Below are 24,091 nucleotides of genomic sequence, written 5' to 3'. Positions count from 1 at the left end.
TGTATATTTTTCACATTGTCTTTGCCCCTGAATCAGGCTGCTCAAATCCTTATCTGTATCTTTGGTGCCAGTGATCTTAATGAATCCAAAGCAGTCCTGGCCCTCCTGCCTTGTTCCACTCACCACAAACGTCGGCCTTTCAGAACCTTCTACCATCATCCTAATTCATACTAATTGCTATTCATTCATAACCTTTCCGTTTGACCTCCAATTCTTCCCTGTTTAAACAAAGTCTCAGTTTTACTTTTTTCTTCTTCTTTGCTTTCAAATTATTCCCTGGTCTTACTGTTCCTTATTTTTGTAAACTCCTGCAGTCCTTTAACCTGCTCCATTATCAATACTCCTCCAGTTTTGGGCTCTTTAATTCCTTTCCCACTGCTTCAATATAAGCTGTCATTTTTTTTAGTAGTGCCAAGGAACTGCATATGCTGGCTTATCAAACGAAGACACAAAGTTCTGGAGGATCTCACTGGGGCAGGCGGCATCTCTTGAGAACATGGGTAGGTAATGTTTCGGCTCGGGACATTTATCTTCAGAAGGAAGAAGAATTCATCTGAAGAATCCCGACCTGAAACATCACCTATCCATGTTCTCCAGAGATTTGCGTTACTCACCAAGTCACTCCAGTATTTTGTGACAGGCATGTCTTTTAACTATTTTTATCCATGGAATTCTCACTGTCTTTTACCTTCTAATGTGTTCCTTGAAGCCTATTTTTTTGATCAAGCCTTTGATCATTTTCCCAAATATCTCCTTATGTGCAATAACAAATATTGTTTTGTTTTTTTATTGTGCCCTCAGGAAATGTTTTAGGATGTGTATTCTGCATTAAATCTGCTATATAACTGAGAACGGTTGTTATTGGTTGACTCTGCTAGCAGTTATTGTGCTTGCCACATCAAAAAAGTTTTTTGTTGTTACTTCAAAAGTGCACTGACAGTCTCAAGCTTGAAATTTTTTAATCCATGATAAATGATTGTTTTACTCAGAACATCAAAGTACACCACATTCATGACAGGACTTTGAAACATGTGGACTTGGATCTGTTAACGATTATCTGCCTGTTTACTGACATCACTAAGTATTTCCATTGCTTTTCAAGCAAACTGGTTGATTTTTAATTTCTCCAACTACTGAAGTATTATTCAAAGCATAAACAGACCATTCAAAGTTAGGGTTCAAAATAAGGATATTCTGGATTCGTTCATCAGATTAGTTTATTGCCGGTGTCCCAGGGTGTAAAGAAAATTATTGTTTGCATAAAGCTAATTTGTTCATTTAGTTCATTATTATTAATATTGTCACATGTACCGAAGTACAGTGAAAAGCTTTTTTTGTTGCCTGTTTTTCTGTTAGTCTACAGATACAGGATAAAGGGAATAACGTTGAGTGCAAGCTGTTGTAATAAAGATTTTAAAGAGTGGAGTCATTTGTTCAGAAGTGATAAGAGCAGAATGATGCCTATTCGGCCCATCAACTGTATTCCACTATTCAATCATGGCTGATCTATCTTTCCCTCTTAACCCCATTCTCCTGCTTCTCCCCATAACCCCTGACACCCGTACTAATCAAGAATCTATCTATCTCTGCCTTAAAAATATCCATTGACTAGGCCTCCACAGCCTACTGTGGCAATGAATTCCATAGATTCACCACCCCCTGACTAAAGAAAGTCCTCCTCATCGTCCTAAAGGAACATCCTTTCATTCTGAGGCTATGGCCACCAGTCTTGGACTCTCCCAGATGTGGAAGCATCCTTTCCTCATCCGCTCCATCCAGGCCTTTCACTATTTTCCTCAAAAGTGAATTTGCTAACTATATTCTTGTATGAGTACGCAACATTTCTCTGAACTAATTTTTGGAGTTCATTTTCAGCATTCAATATCTGGACCTTTCCTGGTGATGTTTAATATGTCAGTGATGTTTGAGATTTCTCTATCTGCTTATTTACGTTTAGTCAGATCTCATTTACAGCTGCCTTAATTTCTGCAAGAAATGGTAAAATTGGGTCACAATGAGCTGATCTGAAATTCCCAGCATACTCACATATTTAGGCCTATCTTGTCGTAGAGTCATAGGGTAATATAGTGTGGAAACAGGCCCTTCTGCTCAACTTGCCTACACTGGCCAACATGTCCCAGCTACACCACTCCCACCAGCCTGTGCTTGGTCCATATCCCTCCAAACTTGTCCGATCCATATTGTTGACCCCTAGCTTCCAGGAACTGTGGACATGGTGTTACCAACAACAGGATTTCAGGAGGTGCTGTGAGCCAACTTTACTGCAAAACACCTCTGTAAGTTCAGCAGCCTGTAGAGGCCTGCCCCTGAGTTCAGCACAGTGGCCCAGTGATAAGGTTGCATCCTTACAGCACCAGAGACCCGGATTCTATCCTGACCCTGGATGCTGTATGTACGGAGTTTTTCTGTTATCCCATTGATCACGTGGGTTTTCGCCGGGTGCTCCCGTTTCCTTCCACACTCCAAAGACGTGCAGGGTTGCAGGCTAATTGGCTTTGGTAAAATTGTAAATTGTCCCTACTATGTAAGATAGTGCCAGTGTATGGGTCGAACACTGGTCAGCATGGTCTGATGGGCCTGTGTCCACGCTGTATCTCTAAAGTCTAAAGTCTCCTTCTTCTTCTTGGTGTGTTGCTACACTTTTGCAAGCAACTGCATAATGCAGGCTCTGGCATATGGGTTCTGGTTTGCAGGGATCTGGGAGGGGGCAGGTAAGTAAATGCTCCATAGTTTGGGTTGCCTCCCCACAGTCACATTCGGTTGGTCCATCATTGTTGTACCCCCACCTGCATGAGGACCTTGCACCGTCCGGCCCGTGTTCTGAGGCTATTGAGGCAGAGCCAGACTGGCCATGTCTCTTTCGCTCCCAATGGAAGAGACTCCTCAGGGTATAGTGTCAATGTGTGGGGTTTTGATTGTAGGTGTGTCACTCAAGCATCTATCCTACAGGTGCGGGGGTTATCATTCAGGGGTTGAACTGCATGTTGGAAGCTATTTCTGGATTTTAACCTCTTTGGAGCCTGGACGTGTTGGAAGAGTGGGTGACGAGGGTCATCCTCCTGCTTGGTGTGTTCCACTTTTGAGGATACTGCTCTTCTGATTGGAGGGGGTGCAATACCACACAGCAGGTACAGGTCGTCAACTCGTGTGGGTTTGAGGCAACCAGAGATGGTTCTGCATGCTGCGTTTAGCACCAGATCCAACTTCTTGGCGTGTGAAGAACGTTCCCAGACTGGGCAGGCATATTCGGCTGCTGAATAGCGTAGTGCATGAGCAGTACTCCGGTTGGTTCCTGGAACTGATCCCCATTTAGAGCTGGCCAGCTTTCTCAGGATGTTGTTTCTGGCTCCTATCTTTGCTTTTGTCTTGATATCATGGTCTTTGTAGCTTGGGGTGCGGTCCAAAGTAAAGGGCCTGTCTCACTGGGCGATTTTATTCGGCGACTGCCGGCATCATATCAGTGTCACTAAAAATGTTGAACATTTCAAAATCCAGCGGCGACAAAAAAAAATGTTGTGACACTTGAAAAAACACCGCGCGTCAAACGTCATCGCGCCGCGACACGCCGCAAATTTTTCGGTGACCTAATACATCAGTCAATGCTGACAGTCACCGAAAAAATCGACAAGTGGGACAGGCCCTTAACTCCAAGGTATATGGGTTTGGCTGAGTAGGCTAGATTCTTCCCATAACAGTGAACAGTAAATTTGCAGTTCGCATCACGGTTCTTGAGGTGGAAGGCGCTAATTTGTGTTTTGTCTGGGTTTACCCATAAAAGATTAAGTAAATTGCCCGTAAAGTCTACTTATTCCAGCTATTAAAGGCATGAGGATCATTTTAATATCTCATTTAGAAACATTTTTTAAATAATCTTGATATTCTGAGATATTTACACAATTTTACAATTGAAGAAATTTCTGAAATTATATTTTATAAATATAAACATAAGTAATTATAAGAAACTAATGCAAAATAATGTACAAAACTAACTAACGATTATTTTGCTCCTTAGGCCAAAACTCCTTAATCTGCTGCAAAATAGATTGATGGCAACTCTAATCTGGTGCTAGATTCAAGAGGCAATTCCCCTGTTTATCCATTCTGTGTATCGTTTGATAACTGTGCAGAGATGACCATGGCTTCCTGCTTTCTAAACAGCTAAACACTGTCAGAGCTCAATGCAATTGTTGTCATCAGCCTGTCAGAAACAGAAAAGAGGGTGATTAAATTGATAAATCTGGAACAAGACACCAAATAGTGATAGAAAACAGCTGACTTCTACCTTGCTGTGGATCTCCCAGTTTGAAATTATTTCCACCACCTTTTAAAGTGTTTGGACGAAACAGGCCCTTTGGCACCGTCATGTAAACCATCAAAACCCTACTTTTACAATAATCCGAGAGGACACAAAGTGTTGGAGTAATTCAGCGGATCTGGCAGCATTTCTGGAGAGCATGGATAGGTGACGGGTCTGAGGAGGTGTCTCGACCCAAAATGTCACCTATCCATGTTCTCCAGAGATGCTGAGTTACTCCAGTATTTTATGTCCTCTTGTGTAAACTAGCATCTGCAGTTCCTTGTTATTAACATAGTTTTGTTTGGTTTAGAGATACAGTGTGGAAACAGGCCCTTTGGCCCACCGAGTCCACACCAACCAATGATCCCCACACATTAACACTACCCTATCCACACTGGGGTCAGTTTGCATTTATATCAAGCCAATTAACCTACAATCCTGTATGTCTTTGGAGTGTGGGAGGAAAGTGAAGATCTTGGAGAAAGCCCACGCTTATCCTATATAATAATCCTACCCTTATCCCATTTTATTCTCCTCACATTCCTATCAACTTCCCCAAGATTCATGGAGGCATGGAAGCAGGCCCTCCGGCCCACCTAGTCCATCGAACTCCCATATGCTATTCCATGTTAGATGTTCACTTGCACCTCCTCCAACCTCAACTACTGCATTCGCTGTTCCAACTGCCGACTTCTCTACATCGGCGAGACCAAGCGCAGGCTCGGCGATCGTTTCGCTGAACACCTACGCTCAGTCCGTCGTAACCAGCCTGATCTCCCGGTTGCTCAGCACTTCAACTCCCCCTCCCATTGCCAATCTAACCTTTCTGCCCTGGGCCTCCTCCATTACCAGAGTGAGGCCCAGTGCAAATTGGAGGAGCAGCACCTCATATTTCGCTTGGGTAGTTTACACCCCAGCGGTATGAATATTGACTTCTCTAATTTCAGATAGCCCTTGCTTTCTCCCTCCTTCCCCTCCCCCGTTCTCCTACAAGTCCTACTGTTTCCACCCACTTTCTATCTTTTTCCCTTCTCGCCCCCACCGACTTCAGTCTGAAGAAGGGTCTCGACTCGAAACATTACCCATTCCTTCTCTCCATAGATGCTGCCTCACCCGCTGAGTTTCTCCAACATTTTGTGTCTACCCGCTATTCTATGTTATCTCACTTTGACATCTTACACACTAAGGGCAATTTTGCAGAAGCCAATTACAACCTGTACGCCTTTGGAATGTGGGAGGAAGCCGAAGCATCCGGAGGAAACCTACGCATTACAGGGAGAATGTACAAAGTCCGCATAGACAGCACCCATAGTCAGGATCAAACCCGGGTCTCTGGCGCTGTGAGGCAGCAGCTTTGCCGCTGTGCCACTCTGCCGCCTAAATTAGGGATTATGCAGAAAATACAACCTCTTCACATCTCTCTGAAGAAGGGTCCCAACCTGAAACGTCACCTATGTTCTCCAGAGATGCTGTCTGAACCACTGAGTTAATCTGGCACTTTGTGTCTTCTCTTCACATCAGCCCCGCTTTAAATCTGCACCAATCATCCTCAAACCACCATCTAATGGGAACCACATCTTTCTAGGTTATTCCAACCATCATGATCCATCGAGCTTCTTTCAAATCTATCAACCTACTCTCCAAAGCGAACAGCCTATGGTTTATAAATGTTCATTGTAATCTTTCTATTTTTACATGCAATCCATCTCACTAGCATTATCCTCACTGTTTACTATCGTTGTCTGAAAATTTTGACATTTTACCTTGCACGTTGATATTCAAGATATAAATATATATAATCATTGAAATAAGCTGCCCATTTAAATTTGGTGCCGTGATGGGATTTGAATTTAAACTGCATGTCAATAGATTCTAGTTCCATAACTTAACTCAGGTTTCATGGCTGTTTGTTAGTTTTTATTTCAGATCTGCAGCATCTATCTTTATCACGATCATTTCTGTCTTGCAGCCCAAAAGAAAATAAAGCTGCACAATTGATCTTATGTCCTATGGTACAGCTGAGTAAAATGGAATCAATCCCAACATGGCTAGGCAGAGATAATAAAAGAGCAGTGTCATCCAATGTAAATCTATCCCGTGTACTTGGCCTACAAAAGAGGTCAGAAAGAGAGAAGCAAATTCCTAGATTACAGCTCATATAACTGAATGTAGTAACATCATCCTCTCATGTAAAGTACCACACTTAAAGCCGCTGCTTGAAATAGTTGTTATTTGTACTGTCATTTGGTTTTGCTTATGGTGTTTACATCCAAAAGAAATCTTCAAAATATTTACTTCAAAAGAAATATTCTCAATCATAACCAAACAATTAATATAGAGAGCCACTTCAGCTTCAGACAACTAATTACCATTGCAACGATCAAACCATAATGATATGGCCTAATAATGCCCCTTGCCCTCCCCAGAATCACTTCATTTTGAATACTAGAACACAGGCAAACAGATGTGTCCCAACCTTATGAATAATTGTAGCCAGAAGCAATAATAATGTGGACTCAAAAACGTCATAATAATGGGGATTCTAAAACATCAGAGTCCTAAGGATCAACTCAAAATTGATCAACAATGGATATGGTTATTTCACGTTAAAATAAAGCAACTCAGATACTGGCGATCTAAAGTTAAAAGAGAAAATAAGACAGAAAGTGCAGGAAAAACTCAGTGCTTCAGGCTGCATCTATAGAGAACATGGATAGGTGACTATTCAGATTGGGACCCTTCTTCATAGTCTGCATCCTGCAGTAAATCCCCCATAAGCTCCATCGTCTGAGACACTAAGATGTGAGCTGTTTAAAGATTGAGAATCACTGCTTGAATTTTACGATACTCTGTAATTTAATACGTGAAAATAACTATCACCGTCAGAAAGCTCAAAAGTAAAATGCGTTGGTTTCTTCTCATTTATTCCAAAGCATTTAATATGCATGAAACAACATGATGAACAAGAGTATTGTGGGCTATTCCACAGCAGTTATAGGATAGAAAGTGTGCGCACCTCAAACAGAGAATGAAATTATCAGCCAGTGGCTCTTTGCACAGTTATTGGGTCATAGTCATAGAATGATACAGCATGGAGACATGCCCTTCGGCTCAACTTGCCCACACCAGCCAACATGTCCCAGCTACACTGGTGCTACCTTTCCATGTTTGGCCCATATCCCTCCAAACCTTTCCTATCCATGTACCTGTCTAATTATTTCTTAAACATTGGGTTAGTCTCTGCCTCAACTGTTTCCTCTGACAGCTTGTTCCACACACCCTTTGTGTGAAAGCCTTCATCTTGTCCAACACAACACTCAAAACTATGGTGTTTTAATCAAATTTATTTTCTGTCACATTTCTTCTCAGACATCCAGTTTTGGTTGAGGTATAATTTATATTGATTGGGATAGTCAAAGCTATTGTCACAGATATACCTCCTCCAAACCATTCCTTTCTCCCTGATTTAGACCCTGGCCAATGTCACAAGCAGATCACATTCCTGTCAAACTATTTATAATTTGGGCCTCTGACTTTGGGGGCAGCACAGTGGCGCTGCAGTAGAATTGCTGCCTTACAGCGCCAGGGACCTGGGTTAGATCCTGACTATGGGTGCTGTCTGGACAGAGATTGTACGTTCTCCCTGTGACCACGTGGGTTTTCTCCGGGTGCTCCGGTTTCCTCCCAAACTGCAAAGATGCACAGGTTTGTACGTTAATTACCTTTGGTAAGATTGTACAAATTTCACAACAGCAAGAAATGTTTAGTCCATGGTTTTCTGAGAAACAGTTGGGACATTTGTTCCATTGGGCAATATTTATTTTTAATAGAATGAATGCAGTAACGATCTTTATTGTGAAACCAGTTATTGATTTATCTTTAAATTTCCTCGCACAGCTGACGGCACAGTGGCACAGTGGTAGAGTTGTTGCCCTAGAGCGTCAGAGACCTGCGTTTGATCCTGACTACGGGTGCTGTCTGTACGGAGTTTGTACGTTCTCCCTGTGACCACGTGGGTTTTCTCTGGATGATCGAGTTTCCTCCCACATTCCAAAGACGTACAGGTTTGTAGGTTACCGGTAATTGGCTTCTGTAAATTGTCCCTAGTGTGTAGGATAGTGCTGGTGTACAGGGTTACCACTAGCCACATCTTCCCATCTCCACCCCTTTCCGCCTTCCGCAGAGACTGTCCCTCCGCAACTCCCTGGTTAACTCATCCCTTCCCACCCAAACGACCCCCTCCCCAGGTACCTTCCCCTTCAACTGCAGGAGATGCAACACCTGTCCTATACCTCCTCCCTCGACTCTGTCCAGGGACACTGACAGCCCTCTAAGGTTAGGCAGAGGTTCATTTGCACCTCCTCCTACCTCATCTACTATATCTGTCCAAGATGTGGGTTCTGATATATCGGCGAGACCAAGCGCAGATTGGGCGATCGTTTCACTGAACACCTACACTCAGTTCGTCTGGAACTACCTGGTCTCTTGCCAAACACTTTAATTCCCCTTCCCATTCCCACACTGACCTTTCTGTCCTGGGCCTCCTCCATTGTCAGAGTGAGGCTAAACACAAATTGGAGGAACAGCACCTCATATTTCGCTTGGGCAGCTTACAACCCAGTGGTATGAATATTGATTTCTCTAACTTCAAGTAACCCCAACATTCCCTCTCTCTCCATCCCACCCCCACCCAAGTGGCACCAGCTTCTTGTTCTCACCTTGCAAACGGCTAACAATGGCCTGTTTCATTTATCACGTTACCTTTTGGGTTATCTTTCATTCATTTGTTCTATATCTCTCTATATCACCGTCTATATATTTTGCTTCCCTTACCACTGGCTCTGGTCTGAAGAAGGGTCTCGATCCGAAATGTCACCCATTCCTTCTCTCCTGAGATGCTGCCTGTCCCACTGAGTTACTCCAGCATTTTGTGTCTAACTCTGATTTAGAATTAAACTGAAGACACAATGTGCTGGAGTAACTAAGTTAATGAGGCAGCATCCCTGAAAATTATGGATAGGTGACGTTTCAGGTCAGGACCCTTCTTCAGACTTCAGAATTAGTGACTGATCGGCTGGTAGTTGGTGGGGAGTTAAAGTGGGCTTTGGAACTCAGTGATAGAAAAGGTGGAGATAGCAGATTAGTGCATTAAAGAAATACTGGATGATCACTTTAATCTGCATAATCTGCATTAATATTAAGCAAAAACTGGAATGGACACCTTGTCTAATGGCTCCATGGATATCATAGCCACAGTGGATTGAGGTGCCTCCGTCTGAGCCATAATATTCCATTATTCTGTGATCCTTCCTGTGAGCAGTTTAGCAAATAGGGCTTTAGGGTGGAACAGTGGCGCAGTGGGTCGAGCTGTTGCCTCACAGTGCCAGTGCCCGGCCTCAGGTGCTGTCTGTATAGAGCTCGACCATTCTCCCTGTGACTACATGGGTTTCCTCCGGATTCCTCCCACATCACTACGACGTGCAGGACTGTAGGTTAATTTTCCTCAGTAATATTGCCTCTAGTGTTTAGAGAGTGGATGAGAAAGTGGGATAACAGAGAATTGGTGAGAGTGGGGGATCGATGGCCGGAGTGGATTCGGTGGCCCAAAAGCCCTGTATCTTTCAATCAAAATATTTGCAAGATGGTGGTTTTGTGATTAAGATTGTGGAAGGTTTTGGTCCAAGGATCCAATGAGTAGTCAGGCAATAAAATAGTTTCCAGTTAAGATTGCGATGTGATCCCAATCAAATTATTTCCATTTGGGAAATCCTTGTCTGCTACTCACTGTTTTGCAGTTTTATCATGTTATAATAAGTATCAGCTCATGTGGAATCAATATTATTGACTGAAACCTTAAGGACCCTCATTCAGAATGTGGATTTAGAATTCCAATGTGTGCTGTGGGCCAAATCCTAGGTACTTACTCTGGCACTGAGTGTATGATTCGCTGTGATAATGAGCTTAAATTCCCTTGAAATTCTTAGCTCAGTAAAAAATTCAGATAGTAGACTGAATTGTGGTATTTATTTGACATGATTTATTGATTTAGAAGCGGTATGCATTCAAGCTATCTCCTGACTTGATAACTCTCTTTGGCGCTGTGCAAATCTATCCTTTGGCCTCTTTCCCCCACGCCACACCAGCCTCCTCCCTTCTACTTTAAATTCCAATTCTGGGTGCATTAAGTCTCTGTGTCAATTGCCCCAGTCCAAACCAAGTGTGGTATCCCCTATTTTCCTCCTTGTAGTCTCCACATATTCATAGACCTGGGCTGCAGGCTGTAGTTGGTCTCACTGTAAAAGTTGCCTGGCTTTCTGAATATTCCGCTTTACAGGCATTCAGCATCTGCAGTTTACTTGCTATTTGATTCATTAATATGATTCATTTTAGTTCTGGCTGTTTCTCGTCTCCAGTTTATTACCCCCTCCCCCTCCCTTCTACTTTCAGTCAGAAGAATGGTTCAGACTCAAAATGCTACCTATTCGTTTTCTCCAGAGATGCTGCCTGATCCACCTGCTTACTCCAGAATTTGGTGCCTGGCTTCATTAATAAGCAAGTTGTTTCTGATATTCTGAACTCTGAAATGAATCAAAAACATTTCAAAATATGTATAGGGGCAGGATTTACTATGTTGGCTCATCTCGCTGCTATCTATTATCTTGCGCACTCCATTAGGATCTAAGGTGGCTTGTTCACTTCTCAGTTCTGTGGGTATTGATGTGACTGGCGGTTCCAATGCAGGATCCAGAGGTACTACTGGGGTGAAGCAGGCAATGCCTGATGGTGCAGGTGGCTTTGTTAACACCACTGCTGGGCTGGATCTATATGGGATTTGAGTAGTAGGACAAAAAGGAGGGTACCATCTTAGCTGGTCAGTTTGAAAGATTAGGAAATTAAAAGAGAGTACACTCAATGTTAAATTAGGTAAAGCCAAGAAAATAAAGTGAAATAATGACTTGATTAGAGAGAAAAAAGGCAGAAAGTAAAAGTAAATAAGTAAAATTTAATTCTACTTATTAAAAGCAAATGTAACTGTCCAAATTTAACATTTGGACATTTTTTAAATATCCTGTCAATTGTTTGATTGAAGAATTAATATTCCACACTTACAACAATTAAGTTTGTTATAATTAACTAGAGGGTATAGGTTTTAAGGTGAGAGGGGAAAGATTTAAAGAGGACATTTGGGGTATGTTTTTAACACAGAGGGTGGTAATTATACGAGGGAGCTGCCAGAGGTAGTGAGGGTAGATACAATAATAATGTTTAAAATATATTTGAATCGGTATATAAATAGGACTAGTTTCTCAGAGGGATATTGGGCAAATGCATGCAAGTGGGGCTAGCTGGGTATTGGGGGTTTGTTTCCGAGCTGTGTCATTCTGTGACTACAATGAACAAGTGTTTGGACTTCTAACGTACCCTCGTGATTGTAAAACGCTTGAAGATAGTCTGAGAACAAGATATAACTCCGTTGTTTTCTCCCCTTCAGACAGATATAGAGGTCACCTTCCCCTGAACTATGTTTTCCTCGTTTCCAGAGGAGTCGCCAGAAATACCCTTCGGGATGGGAGTGGGGGTGGGGGGGGGGAGGTGAACTGTGCGAGTAAACATCTCGCACACTGTGTTGGCGGCTGGAAATCTTGTAGCCTCAGCCTTCACCAACGAGCGAGCACTGGGTTACACGTCGACAGCGGCAAGGTTAGAATTCCTGCGTAGCTGACTGGGGAAGGCAGATGAACAGTACACAACTTCAGTGCAGGTCAAGTTTCTCACACAATCCTGTAGGAAAATCCCCAAAGCAATCGCAGTGCCAGGCACCGCGCGGAAACTTTTATTCCTGTTGTTGACTCACGAGTGCTGGAATAGTACCAGCCGCATCCTCGTCTATTGGACGCAGCTTTGTGTGGCCAGACCTATTGCATGGCTTATCCCGGCTTGTTTAATGTCCATTGGCCAGGGTTGGTCGTTCTGTAGCCTCCTCTGTCCCTGGGCACTGTGTGTTTGGATTAACAGGTCCCGGTCCCATTGCAAGGGTAAACAGACTGCGCCCCATTTCTGGAAAGGGTGCAGAGAAGAATTACAAGGATGCTGCCAGGGCTAGAGGGTCTGAACTATACAACACATAATCCTCCGCCATTTCCGCCACCTCCAACGTGACCCCACCACTCGCCACATCTTCCCATCTCCCCCCATGTCTGCCTTCCGCAAAGACCGCTCCCTCCGCAACTCCCTCGTCAATTCTTCCCTTCCCTCCCGCACCACCCCCTCCCCGGGCACTTTCCGTTGCAACCGCAAGAAATGCAACACCTGTCCCTTCACCTCCCCCCTCGACTCCATTCAAGGTCCCAAGCAGTCGTTCCAGGTGCGACAAAGGTTCACCTGTATCTCCTCCAACCTCATCTACTGCATCCGCTGCTCTAGATGTCAGCTAATTTACATCGGTGAGACCAAGCGTAGGTTGGGCGACCGTTTCGCCGAACACCTCCGCTCAGTCCGCCTTAACCTACATGACCTCCCGGTGGCTCAGCACTTCAACTCCCCCTCCCATTCCCAATCCGACCTCTCTGTCCTGGGTCTCCTCCATTGCCAGAGTGAGCAACAGCGGAAATTGGAGGAACAGCACCTCATATTCCGTCTGGGGTCCTTGCGCCCTTATGGCATCAACATTGAATTCCCCCAATTTGGCTAGCCTGTGCTGTCCCCTCCCCTTCCTTCACCCTCTAGCTGTCTCCTCCCACCCTCCCATCCGCCCGCCCTCGGGCTCCTCCTCCTCCCTTTTTCCTTCTTTCTTTCCCCACCCCCCATCAGTCTGAAGAAGGGTTTCGGCCCGAAACGTCGCCTATTTCCTTCGCTCCATAGATGCTGCTGCACCCGCTGAGTTCCTCCAGCAATTTTGTGTACCTCCTATAGGGAGAGGCTGTCGGCTGGGACTCTCTTCCTTGGAGCGCAGGAGGATGAGGTGTATAAAATCATGAGAGGAATAGATCGGATAGAGACAAGATAGAGTCACTTGCCCAGAGTAGGTGAATCGAGGACCAGAGGACATAGGTTTAAGGTGAAGGGGAAAAGATTTAATAAAAATCTGAGGGATAATTTTTTCACACAAAGGGTGGTGGATATATGGAAGAAGCTGCCAGAGGAGGTAGTCGAGGCAGGGACTATCCCAACATTTAAGAAACAATTAGACAGGCACATGGATAGGTCAGGTTTGGATGGATATGGACCAAATGCTGGCAGGTGGGACAAGTGTAGCTGGGACATATTGGCCAGTGGAGGCAAGTTTGGCCAAAGGGCCTGTTTCCACGTTGTATCACTTCATGAGAAAGCCAGACACGCAAAAAGGGGAGAGACCTAATTGTTTCAGTATTGTTATTACACGTTTTGTTACATATACACTTTAAATGGGTCGATTGTAACCATGCATTGTCTTTCTGCTGCCTGGCCAGCAACAGATGACTTTGGTTGAAATAGGTGCTATCACAACATTTAAGAATAATTTAGACAGATACATGAATAGAACAGGTTTAGAGGTATGTGAGCCAAACGCAGGCAGGTGGGACTAGTGTAGGTTGGCTCATGCAAGTTCCCATGGCTACTCATTAGTAGAAAGGAGGAGGAGGAGTTGAAATAGAGACGTTAAGGGTGAGAACAAATTTCACAAGGAAGTGTGTCGGTAGAGAGAACTAGTTGGATCTATGATCTAGAAATAAACAATGAGCCCCAAGTCCAATGGGAGTAGCTGTGAGGGACAGAGCATTGGAAGTTGTTTATTTTTTACTTTAGTTTAGAGATACAGTGTGGGGGAACAGGCCCTTTGGCCCACCCTGACCAGTGATCCCTGCACACTAACACCTACCTACACACACTAGGGACAATTTACAATTATACCATACTAATTAGCCTACAAACCTGTACGCTAACCGAGACCAGGGAGAAAACCCCTCTCCCATTGTTTTCCCATCCACTTCCCCCACTGATCCCATCCCCTCAACTTCCCTCCTTTATAAGGTTTCAATCATTCTCATCAGAGTCCATAATCTGCAGCCTTTAGTTTTTTCTACTTATCCCCTCTTCACCCATCGCTTGTTGCTATCTCCCTCCCCCATTTGAATCTACCTATCTATCTAATGCCAGCTCTAAACCCATCCCTTCCTCCTCACCTTTACTTTCTCCCCTCTACTCAAACAGTACAGATAAAGGGTCCTGATTGAAATATCAACTATCTATTTCCCTCCGATGAATCCCTTCAACGGTTTGCTTTTTGTCCCTTGTTCTTAGGTAGACTAGACTTGATGTCTTTATTTTAATAGGAATAAACTGCAAATGCTGGTTTGTATCAAAGATACACACATTGTGCTGGAGTAACTCAGCGTGTCAGGCAGCATCTGTGGAGAAGAAGGATAAGTGACGTTTCAGGTCGGGACGCTTCTTCAGAGATGGAGTGGGGGGGGGGGGGGGGGGTGGGCGTTGGTAGAACTTTAGGCAGGAAAATTCCTGGATACATCATGGCCGGCAACAGATGACTTCAGGATGGGTGGTCCCTGGTGGGCCAATTATTGGGTAGAGAAGGTGTGATCTCAAGAGGGATATACTGTTGTGAACTGTGGAACTGGTTAAATGACTAAGATGGTGGGAGGGGGACAAGGATGGAGGGAGATGAGGGAGGAGGGTAATGTTAATAGCAACTCTACCACTGCGCCCCCGTGCCGTCTTACTCTAATTCTCTAATTTTAAACAACTTGTTTAAAATTAGAGAATTAGAGAAGGATGGCACGGTGGTGCAGCGGTAGAGTTGCTGCTTTACAGCGCCAGGGTTGCAGAGTTTGTACGTTCTACCCATGACCGCGTGGGTTTTCTCTCTGGGTGCTCCGGTTTCTTCCCACACTCCAAAGACGTACAGGATTGTAGGTCGTTTGGCTTTGTTAAAATTGTAAATTGTCCCTAGTGTAGGATAGTGCTAGTGTACTTGGCTAGCACACGTCTGCGCGGACTCGGTGGGCCGATGGGCCTGTTTCCTCACTGTATATCTAAACGAAACCAAACTAAATTCACCATTCATACCACTAAGTCATAAGCTACCCAAGCAAAATATGAGGTACTGTTCCTCCAATTTGCGTGTGACCCCACTGACATTGGAGCGACACAGGACAGAAAGGTCAACATGGGAACATTATATTATATTAGTGGCATAACCAGAAAGGTAATTTATTTGACATCCATAGATATCAATCTGTTCTGCTTTATCTTGTTAGATTACAATTATTTGCTTTCCAATCTCTGTTACAATTATTTGCTTTCCAATCTCTGGCCCTATCCCCAAACTCTATCTCCACTACATTGACAACTGCATCGGGGCTACTTCCTTGACCCATGCAGAACTCATGGACTTTGTTAACTTCACTACCAATTTCTATCCTGCTCTCAAATTCACTTTGACCATTTGGTTTCTTGATCTCACCGTCTCCATCACAGGAGATAAGACTATCGACAGATATCTATTATAAACCTACTGACTTCCACAGCTATCTGGATCACACTTCTTTCCACCATGCCTCCTGCAAAGACTATCCCCTACTCCCAATTCCATTGTCTACGCCACATTTGCTCTCAAGATGAGGTGTTCCATACCAAGATATCTGAGATGTCATTATTTATGGAATGGAGATTCCCCTCTTCTATCATAGATGATGCCCTTGCACGTGTCTCCCCTTTACCCCGCAGGTCTTCTCTTGCTCCCGTACTCCCTAGTCGCAACAGGGACAGAGTACCCCCAGTCCTCACCTTTCACCCCATCAGCCGTCGCATACAGCACATGATCCTCTGACATTTTCACCACCTCCAATGGAATCCCACCATTAGTCACATCTTCCCAACTCCACCCCTTTCCGCAGAGAACGTTCCCTCCGCAACTCGCTGGTTAACTCATCCTTTCCCACCCAAACCACCCCCTCCCCAGGTACTTTCCCCTGCAACCGCAGGAGATGCAACACCCGTCCCTATACGTCCTCCTTCGACTCTGTCCAGGGACCCCGACAGTCCTTTCAGGTGAGGCAGAGGTTCTCTTGCACCTCCTCCAGCTTCATCCACTGTATCCGTTGTTCAAGATGTGGACTCCGGGTATGTTCCAGGCGAGACCAAGCACAGACTCAGCGATCGTTTCACTGAACACCTTAGCACAATCCGCCTTGGCCTACATAATTTCTCAGTTGCCAAACACTTTAACTCCCCTTCCCATACTGACCTTTCTGTCCTGGGCCTCCTCCATTGTCAGAGTGAGGCCAAATGTAAATTGGAGAAACAGCATCTCATATTTCGCTTGGGCAGCTTACAACCCAGCAGTATAAATATTGATTTCTCTAACCTCAAGTAACCCCACCCTAGTCGTCATACTAGTTACCCTGTCATCCTGTTGAGGTCCTTGCTGACCAGTATGTATACTCATTATCACCTATCCCACAACCAACAATAGCCTATTGTGTGCCCCACATTTCCTCAATTATCTTTGCTATTTGCATCTCTTCCACTCATTTTTCCTAAGTACTGTCTTTATCTCTCATTCCACTTTCCCCTGACTCTAAGTCTGAAGAAGGGTCTCGACCCGAAACGCACCTATTTCTTTTCTCCAGAGATGCTGCCTGACCCGCTGAGTTACTCTAGCTTTTTGTAATAGTCTTCGGTTTAAACCAGCATCTGCCGTTCCTCCTTACACAATAAGCGAGTTTGGTATTCCGAAAAACGCAAGGAATCATGGGATTTGTCAAAGGTCACAAGCGATAAAAACTATCGGCAGCCGTGCTGCAGCATGGACACGGACCTGCACCTCATCTGCAGCCAGGACCAAACCAGATGCTAGCTCTTACCACAGTCAGGAATAGAGATATCAAAGTTTCAAAGGTATCAAGTCCAGTCTCCCTAAGAACGAGGAATAAAAAGCAAACTGTTGAAGAGAATCAGCTGCCTGATCAGCATCAGTTGTGGGAAATGGACTGTTGACATTTCTGGTCAGGATCCTTCATGGATTGGAACTGAACAAAGATCCAAGATGGAGCCCAAGCCATGCGACTCTTTGTGTGCTAGTCACAGAGTGGGTCTGCTATCACACATTACAATTGTTCCACTTTAAAAATCTCCCTTTATCTGTACAATTATATCTTTCTCTGTGGATGGCTCGACTGTAATCATGTCTTTCCCCCAAACTGATCAGCGAGCAACAAAGGCTTTTCACCGTACCTCGGTACACGTGACATTAAACCAAACTCAATCTTGTAGCGAGGAGATAAGTAGGGAGGAGTGGGATAAGAACTGGCATGCACCTGTCGCCTCTGAGTAGAAGATGAAGACATGCAAGCTGCAAAAAATGCAAGAGGAACCTGTAAAAAATGCCTCCCACCAACACAAGCTGATATAAAGTAGAATCTGCAGGAAGAGTGGTGACTTGCACGCTGATCTAATTAGCTCTGCCAATCTCTCTACGTCTTGGAACGTCAACAGCACGATGCCCTCTTGAACAGTGGCGCCTTTTGCTATAATCAAAGGCTAACAACCGAACAAGCTTTAATGAAGGCAGCCATCCTCAAAACAGAATAACAGATAGCACCTGCTACAACAGTGTAACAAAGTGTATCAAGTAGTCCGACTTGGTTTTTTAAGGTACACATGCACACATTGCAACACATAAAACATTAGCTACATGGGCAAGGTGTTCCCGCGTAAGACATGAGCAGTAAGTAAAAGACATGAGAAAGTAAGTAAAAGTGTAGAAAGAGAGGACACCATTTATCTGCTCATCATGGTTGAGTTTGTCAGAGCTCTGAAAGTTTATCCATGCAGCAAGTATGCTGTAAGCTAGAAGATATTTTAAAATATTCTGTTGCATTGTGGCAGTGTATCCACTTACACATTTTCCTTTGAAAGGGTCCCCGCCCCTCCACTGACGCCGGCTGCGCAGCGGCCAATTGCAGCGGGATGATGAAACGCTAAGTTATAAAAGGAGGCGCTGTCTCCGCATTATTTGATTGGAACCATGTCTCTGCGACCGAGGTTTTTGCACCTTTTGGGAAAACAAGCCGGGGCTTTTCCCAAACAGAAACGTTCGGTCCACTCCCTGGGTCTGATCGGTGCTCCATTCTCCTATGGCCAGGTACTTAATAGTTGCATTGACTTAAAATCCGACGGAAAAGGGAGGGAGGGTGGTTTGTAGAAAGAGAGCGTGTAGCTGAAACTGCCCACCTTGGAACGTCAACAGCGTCCACATATCTAATGCATTTTGAATCAAAACCGGTTTCTGTGTGTGTGGTTCGTTTTGCGATGCTTCCTGCATGTGTTTTGTTTTTGTTTAATCGAGTTATTGTTTCATTGCAGAAGCGGCGAGGAGTCGAAGGTGGGCCCCAAGCAATCAGGGACGCCGGGTTGGCCGATCGCTTATCGTCTCTGGGTAAGTACACGGCTGCAGGCAGCGGCGTGGAGAGTGAGTGAGTGAGTGAGCCCGGGCGCCCCCACTTTCTCCCTTCCTCAATGCAAAATAAAACCCAGCTTCTTCACCTTTTGAACATCATTAATTTATTTACATCCTTTTTTTCACGGGTTCCCTGCTCGTTGGCGTTTTGTCCGTGTTTTTTCTTTTAAATTGAGCAGCAGCTGTAAATACCTAATCCCGGTGCTTTACTCCCCCTGGCTTCTATTATTAAGACTTTCCACCACATGGCGTAGAATGTCATGTGGAGGACGGGGACGTAACTCGGCGCTGTAGCCAGAGTGCAGTATCAATCGTAGAGCTGGAGAGCAGTAGGAATCAGTGTTACTTCAGACTCCAGCCTCCCAAACAAGTGGGAAAGAATACTTTGTAGGAAGGAACTGCAGATGCTGGTTTAAACCGAAGATACACACAAAATGCTGGAGTAACTCAGCAGGACGGGCATCACCTCTGGATTCAAACCCTGAATTCTGGATTGGCATCTCTGGAAGACAATTCCTTCTCTCCAGAGATGCTACCTGTCCCGCTGAGTTACTCCAGTATTTTGTGTCTATCTTCTGGAAAGAATACTGAACAGGATAAGAAAATGGGGAAAAAAACAAACCAAAGATTTTGGAAACGTGAAATATAGAGAAATTTACTGGAAACACTTGGCTGATGCTAGGTCTGACGAAACAAACTTTCTTATCTTTCCATGCAATAAGTGTTACTGCCGTTTTTTTAATGTTTTAATTGTGTTGACTAGAATGTGGTGTGTTTGTGTGGCATATCAGTGAAATCGATAAATGGCATAATTATCTTCTGATTTCTCTGAGACTTCATCAGCTTGAAGGGCCGAATGGCCTACTCCTGCACATATTGTCTATTGTCAATAAAACGTTTTATCATAACAGCTGATCTTGTGTTTGCAGCTTGTGGTGTTTACAATTAGTTGTTTAAGAAGTGGTGGTTCGAGTGGACAGGGTGGCAAATAAGGCTTTTGGCACATAAGACATTATCAGTAGCAGCTGTAAAAAAAGATTGGTGAGGCCGCTCTTGGCGTATTGTGTACAGCTATCGTCAGCCAGCTATTTGAGAAAAGACACAAAATGCTGGAGTAACTCAGCAGGTCAGACCGCATCTCTGGAGAACATGTATGGGTGATGTTTCATGTTGTGACTCTTCTTCGGACTGATTATAAGGGGACGGGAAGAAAGCTGTAAGAGAGGACAGGACAAAGCCTGGCAAGTAATAGGTTGATACAGGTGAAGGGGGCTTGATAGGCAGATGGTTAGACGAAGACAAGGTATCCAAGCAGAATATGAGGTGCTGTTCCTCCAGTTTGTGTGTGGAAGACGCTGGCTAAATGAAATATGCCATTAAGCTGGAAAGAGTGCATGAATGGTACTAGGACTAGTATGACTGAGATTTTGAGATGTTGGGCAGGACTTTATTCTTTGAAGGTAGGAGACTGAGTGGTGATATTATGAAGGTATTTAAAATCGCGAGGGACATAAATAGGGTGAATACAGTCTTTTTTCCCCAGCGTAGGTATTCACAAAATTCAGTGCTCTGGATTGAAATGAGAAATTTCTTAAGAAACTGCTGAATCTGGAATTATCCAACCCAGAGGTTCAGTCTTCAAGTTCAGGCAAAACTGTCTGAAGAAGGGTCTCTATCTGAATCGTCGCCCATTCCTTCTCTCCTGAAATGCTGCCTGTCCTGAGTTACTCCACCATTTTATGTCTTTGGGCAAAACTAATATTGATTACAGGACGTTAAAAAAGAATGGGATTTAAGGACAGTTTGAGAAAATGGATCTGAGACAAAGTTCAGCTGTAGTGAATGGTGAAGCAGGCTTAAAGAGTAGGATACTTATGGGCTTGTCCCACTTAGGCGATTTTTAGGCGACTGTCATAGTCGTAGCAGGTCGCTGAAAAACCAGCGATTGGACTAATGGGCCAGTCCCACTTAGGCGATTTTTTTTAGCGACTGCCGGCGACTACGACAATGGAATTCACCGAAGTCAGCACCGGCGACAACCTACGTTAACCTGGCAACAACCTATGACAGCACCTACGTCAAGCTACGCTCATTGGCGTCAAACTCATGGTCGCCACCGTTGCCGAAAAATTTCCAATAAGTTGAAAATCCAGCAGCGACAAGAAAGACGCTACGACACATTGGGCGACTGAGGAGACTACTCACGACCATACAGGGGACAACCGGCAACCATGTGGCGACGGCCTCGTCGCCTGTAGTCGCCGAAAAAAATCGCCTACATGGGACAGGTCCATTTGTGGGTTGAGTCACCTACAAGTGACTTCACTGTGGGTGTTAGTGTGGGTCACACTTTCCTCTTATAGATAGAGTCCTGGTCCAAAGATTTGAGTACAGAATCTAGGGTGATAACTCCCTTGCAGAAATGAGGACTGGAATTGTTAGCCTGGATTTTCTTGGAAGAGACATTAACCAAGGCTTCATTCTGCTCTCTTGCATAACTGGGGTATCATTGCACCATTTTTGTCCTTGGAGTCCTAACAACATTTCTTTCAACTAACATCACTAAAATTAAATTATCTTGTGCCTATAGCTCTTTGGGACCTTGTACATAAATTAACAGCTCCATTTCACAGGGTGACCACAGCAAAAAACATCTGCGTGTAATGTGCTTTGAGTTCATGACAAGTCTTAAAAAGCCAGACTTTTTTTAATTGAAAAATAAGTCCTCTGGCAGAAGTCAGGGTTGCAATGGAAGGGCACTTCAATGACATGCCAGAGCTTGCCTCTGTGGCGAAGATTGATCATTCAACATCTGATTGTCCCATCTCTATAATACTAAAACCCTTCCTATTGTTTGTGTTTGTGCCCGCGATGTGTCAATTTGGTTTTCCTATCTTCTTCCAAACACTAGGCCACAGCCTTCTCATTTTCACATATCCTACTCACATTTTCCTGGTGTGGCGATAAACATCTTCCAGTCACATTCCCACATATATTTCTGAAGATATTCATCCTTCAAATTAAAAAAAAAAAAGCCCCTAAAACTCACCCAGTTTGGGGGGAGAAAACCCGAGTGACATCACAATGCATGACGGGGCACTCCGGGAGGAAGGGGCACTCCAGCGCTCGCGGTGAACAGGGAGTGGCGGCGGCTGCCGGCGCCAGTGGGGAGGGTGGTCCTGTGGTCCCCGGCTGGAGCCGAGCCTGGAGCTGGAGTGAGGGCCGAGCCCGGGGCTTGGGATGGGACCCTGACTGGGGCCGAGAAAGAAGCTGCCGCTGGGGCTGGGTTCATGGACTAGCCGGGGTCAGGGACGTGCCCGGAGAATGAAGTCGGGGCCTGGACTGGAGCCCCAGGCGGTGGACGAGCTGACGGCTGCAGTCTACAGCCAGGCCTGGGCAGAGTACAAGAACCAGGCCGAGTTCCAGGCCCTGGCGCTGCTCTACGACCTGGGTTGGTCTTGGTGAGGGGAGGAGGATGAGGGTAATGAGGAGGAGGGAGGTGGGGTGGGGTGTGGGGTGGGGTGGTAGGAGATGGGGCTTCTTCTACATTTTATAAACTAGAGTATTATAGCATGGAAGCAGCTTGGCCCAACTTGCCCACACTGATCAACAAGTCCTATCTGCACTAGCCCCACCTGCCTGCATTTAGCCCATATCCCTCTAAACCTGTCGTATCCAACTGTTAAAACAAATTGCTCAGCAGGTCAGGTACATTTGGTGGGAGGGAAATGGAGTTTAATGGTCGGGTCTCTTTCTACAGATGCTACCTGACCTGCTGAGTGTTTCCATTGTTTTCTACTAGTTCACATTTTGCAGCATTTACATCTTTTTGATCAAACTATCCTTGCAGACCTTCTATCTTTGCAGACCTTGAGATTCCACCATAAACCCATACCGCATTCTTTCCCTGGCAGCTTGGAAGTCTGCTTCGGTTTAGTGCTTCCTACAACTATACAATTAAAGCTGTACAGTTATTTTTTTTAATGGTGTTGAATTATGGATAATGCAGAATTCTGTGCTCCATGTACAGGAGGGAAATGTATGTCCGACTACTCTCTCCACTTCATTTCTGTCGTGCACCTCACTCAAACTGAATCCACTGGTCGTTAGATCTGTTATTGCATTCCATCAGAGTCTGCTTTTGCTGGGCTTCTCAGCATATTGTTTAATTTTGTTTACTGTCATGTGTATTGAGGTACAGTGAAAAGCTTTTTATGTGCAGAAAGACTATATATGATTACAATCGAGCTGTCAACGGTGTACAGATTCAAGATAAAGGGAATAACATGTAGTGCACGATAAAGTCCATCAAATGCTAATGTTGGAGTAGGGGTTGAAAAGAGTTGTGCGATTAATGAATGATTGCTGATCCGCTTCTGGGACAGGCACGCAGAGTCACCTTGTTTAGGCACCATCTTTCTTTCTTCATTGCAAGGACTTGCTATTCAGAACCTATCAGATGAGGACCAGTATAGATTGGAACCCCCCCCCCCCCATGTGGTCCAGTCGGAATGGCTGGGAGGAAGAAAAAATAATTGTCCCTGATCGAATGGCAGAGTAGACTCAATAGACCAAATGGCCTATTTCTACTTGGAGTGATACAGTGTAGAAACAGCCCCTTCAGCCCAACTCGCCCACACTGGCCAACAATGTCCCAACTACACTAATCCCACTTGCCTGGGCTTGGTTCATATCCCTCCAAACATGTCCTATCCATGTATCAGTCTAACAGTTTCTTAAATGCTGGGATAGTCCCTGCCTCAACTACCTCCTCTGGCAGCTGGTTCCATACATCCACCAGCCTTTGTGTGAAAAAGTTAATCCCCGGATTCTTATTAAATCTGTTTCCCTTCACCTTGAACCTATGTCCTCTGGTCCTCTATTCCCCAACTCTGGGCAAAAGACTGTGTATCTACCCGATCTATTCCTCTCATGGATTTTTTAGCTCTCTAATCTCCCCTCATCCTCCTGCACTCCTTGGAATAGAGACCCAGTCTACTCAACTTCTCCCTATAGCTCACACCCTCTAGTGCTGGCAACATCCTCGTAAATATTTTCTGAACCCTTTCAAGCTTGACAATATCTTTCCTATAACATGGTGCCCAGAACTGAACACATTATTCTAAATGCGGTCTCACCAACGTCTTATACAACTGCAACATGACCTCCCAACTTCTGCACGCCATACTCTGACTGATGAAGGCCAAAGTGCCAAAAGTCTTTTTGACCACCTTATCTACCTGCGACTTGACCTTCAAGGAACCATGCACCTGTACTCCTAGATTGTTCTGTTCTACAGCACTACCCAGAGTCCT

At 44.7% G+C, this 24,091-nt stretch overlaps 1 protein-coding gene across 1 annotated transcript in view; it reads left to right on the top strand.

Annotated features, from left to right (window-relative positions):
* The first annotated feature begins 18,309 nt into the window (after positions 1–18,309).
* arg2 (arginase 2) overlaps positions 18,310–24,091 on the top strand; it is a 17,771-nt gene continuing 11,989 nt past the window's right edge. The window contains exons 1-2 of the mRNA XM_033026918.1: positions 18,310–18,461; positions 18,683–18,755. Of these exons, the coding sequence (XP_032882809.1) occupies positions 18,345–18,461; positions 18,683–18,755 (190 nt within the window). The 5' untranslated portion in view covers positions 18,310–18,344. The remainder of the gene's footprint in view (positions 18,462–18,682; positions 18,756–24,091) is intronic.

The sequence above is a fragment of the Amblyraja radiata genome, chromosome 9 (assembly GCF_010909765.2).
Source record: "Amblyraja radiata isolate CabotCenter1 chromosome 9, sAmbRad1.1.pri, whole genome shotgun sequence".
Lineage (NCBI taxonomy): Eukaryota > Metazoa > Chordata > Chondrichthyes > Rajiformes > Rajidae > Amblyraja > Amblyraja radiata.
This window is presented reverse-complemented; position numbering and strand designations above follow the sequence as displayed.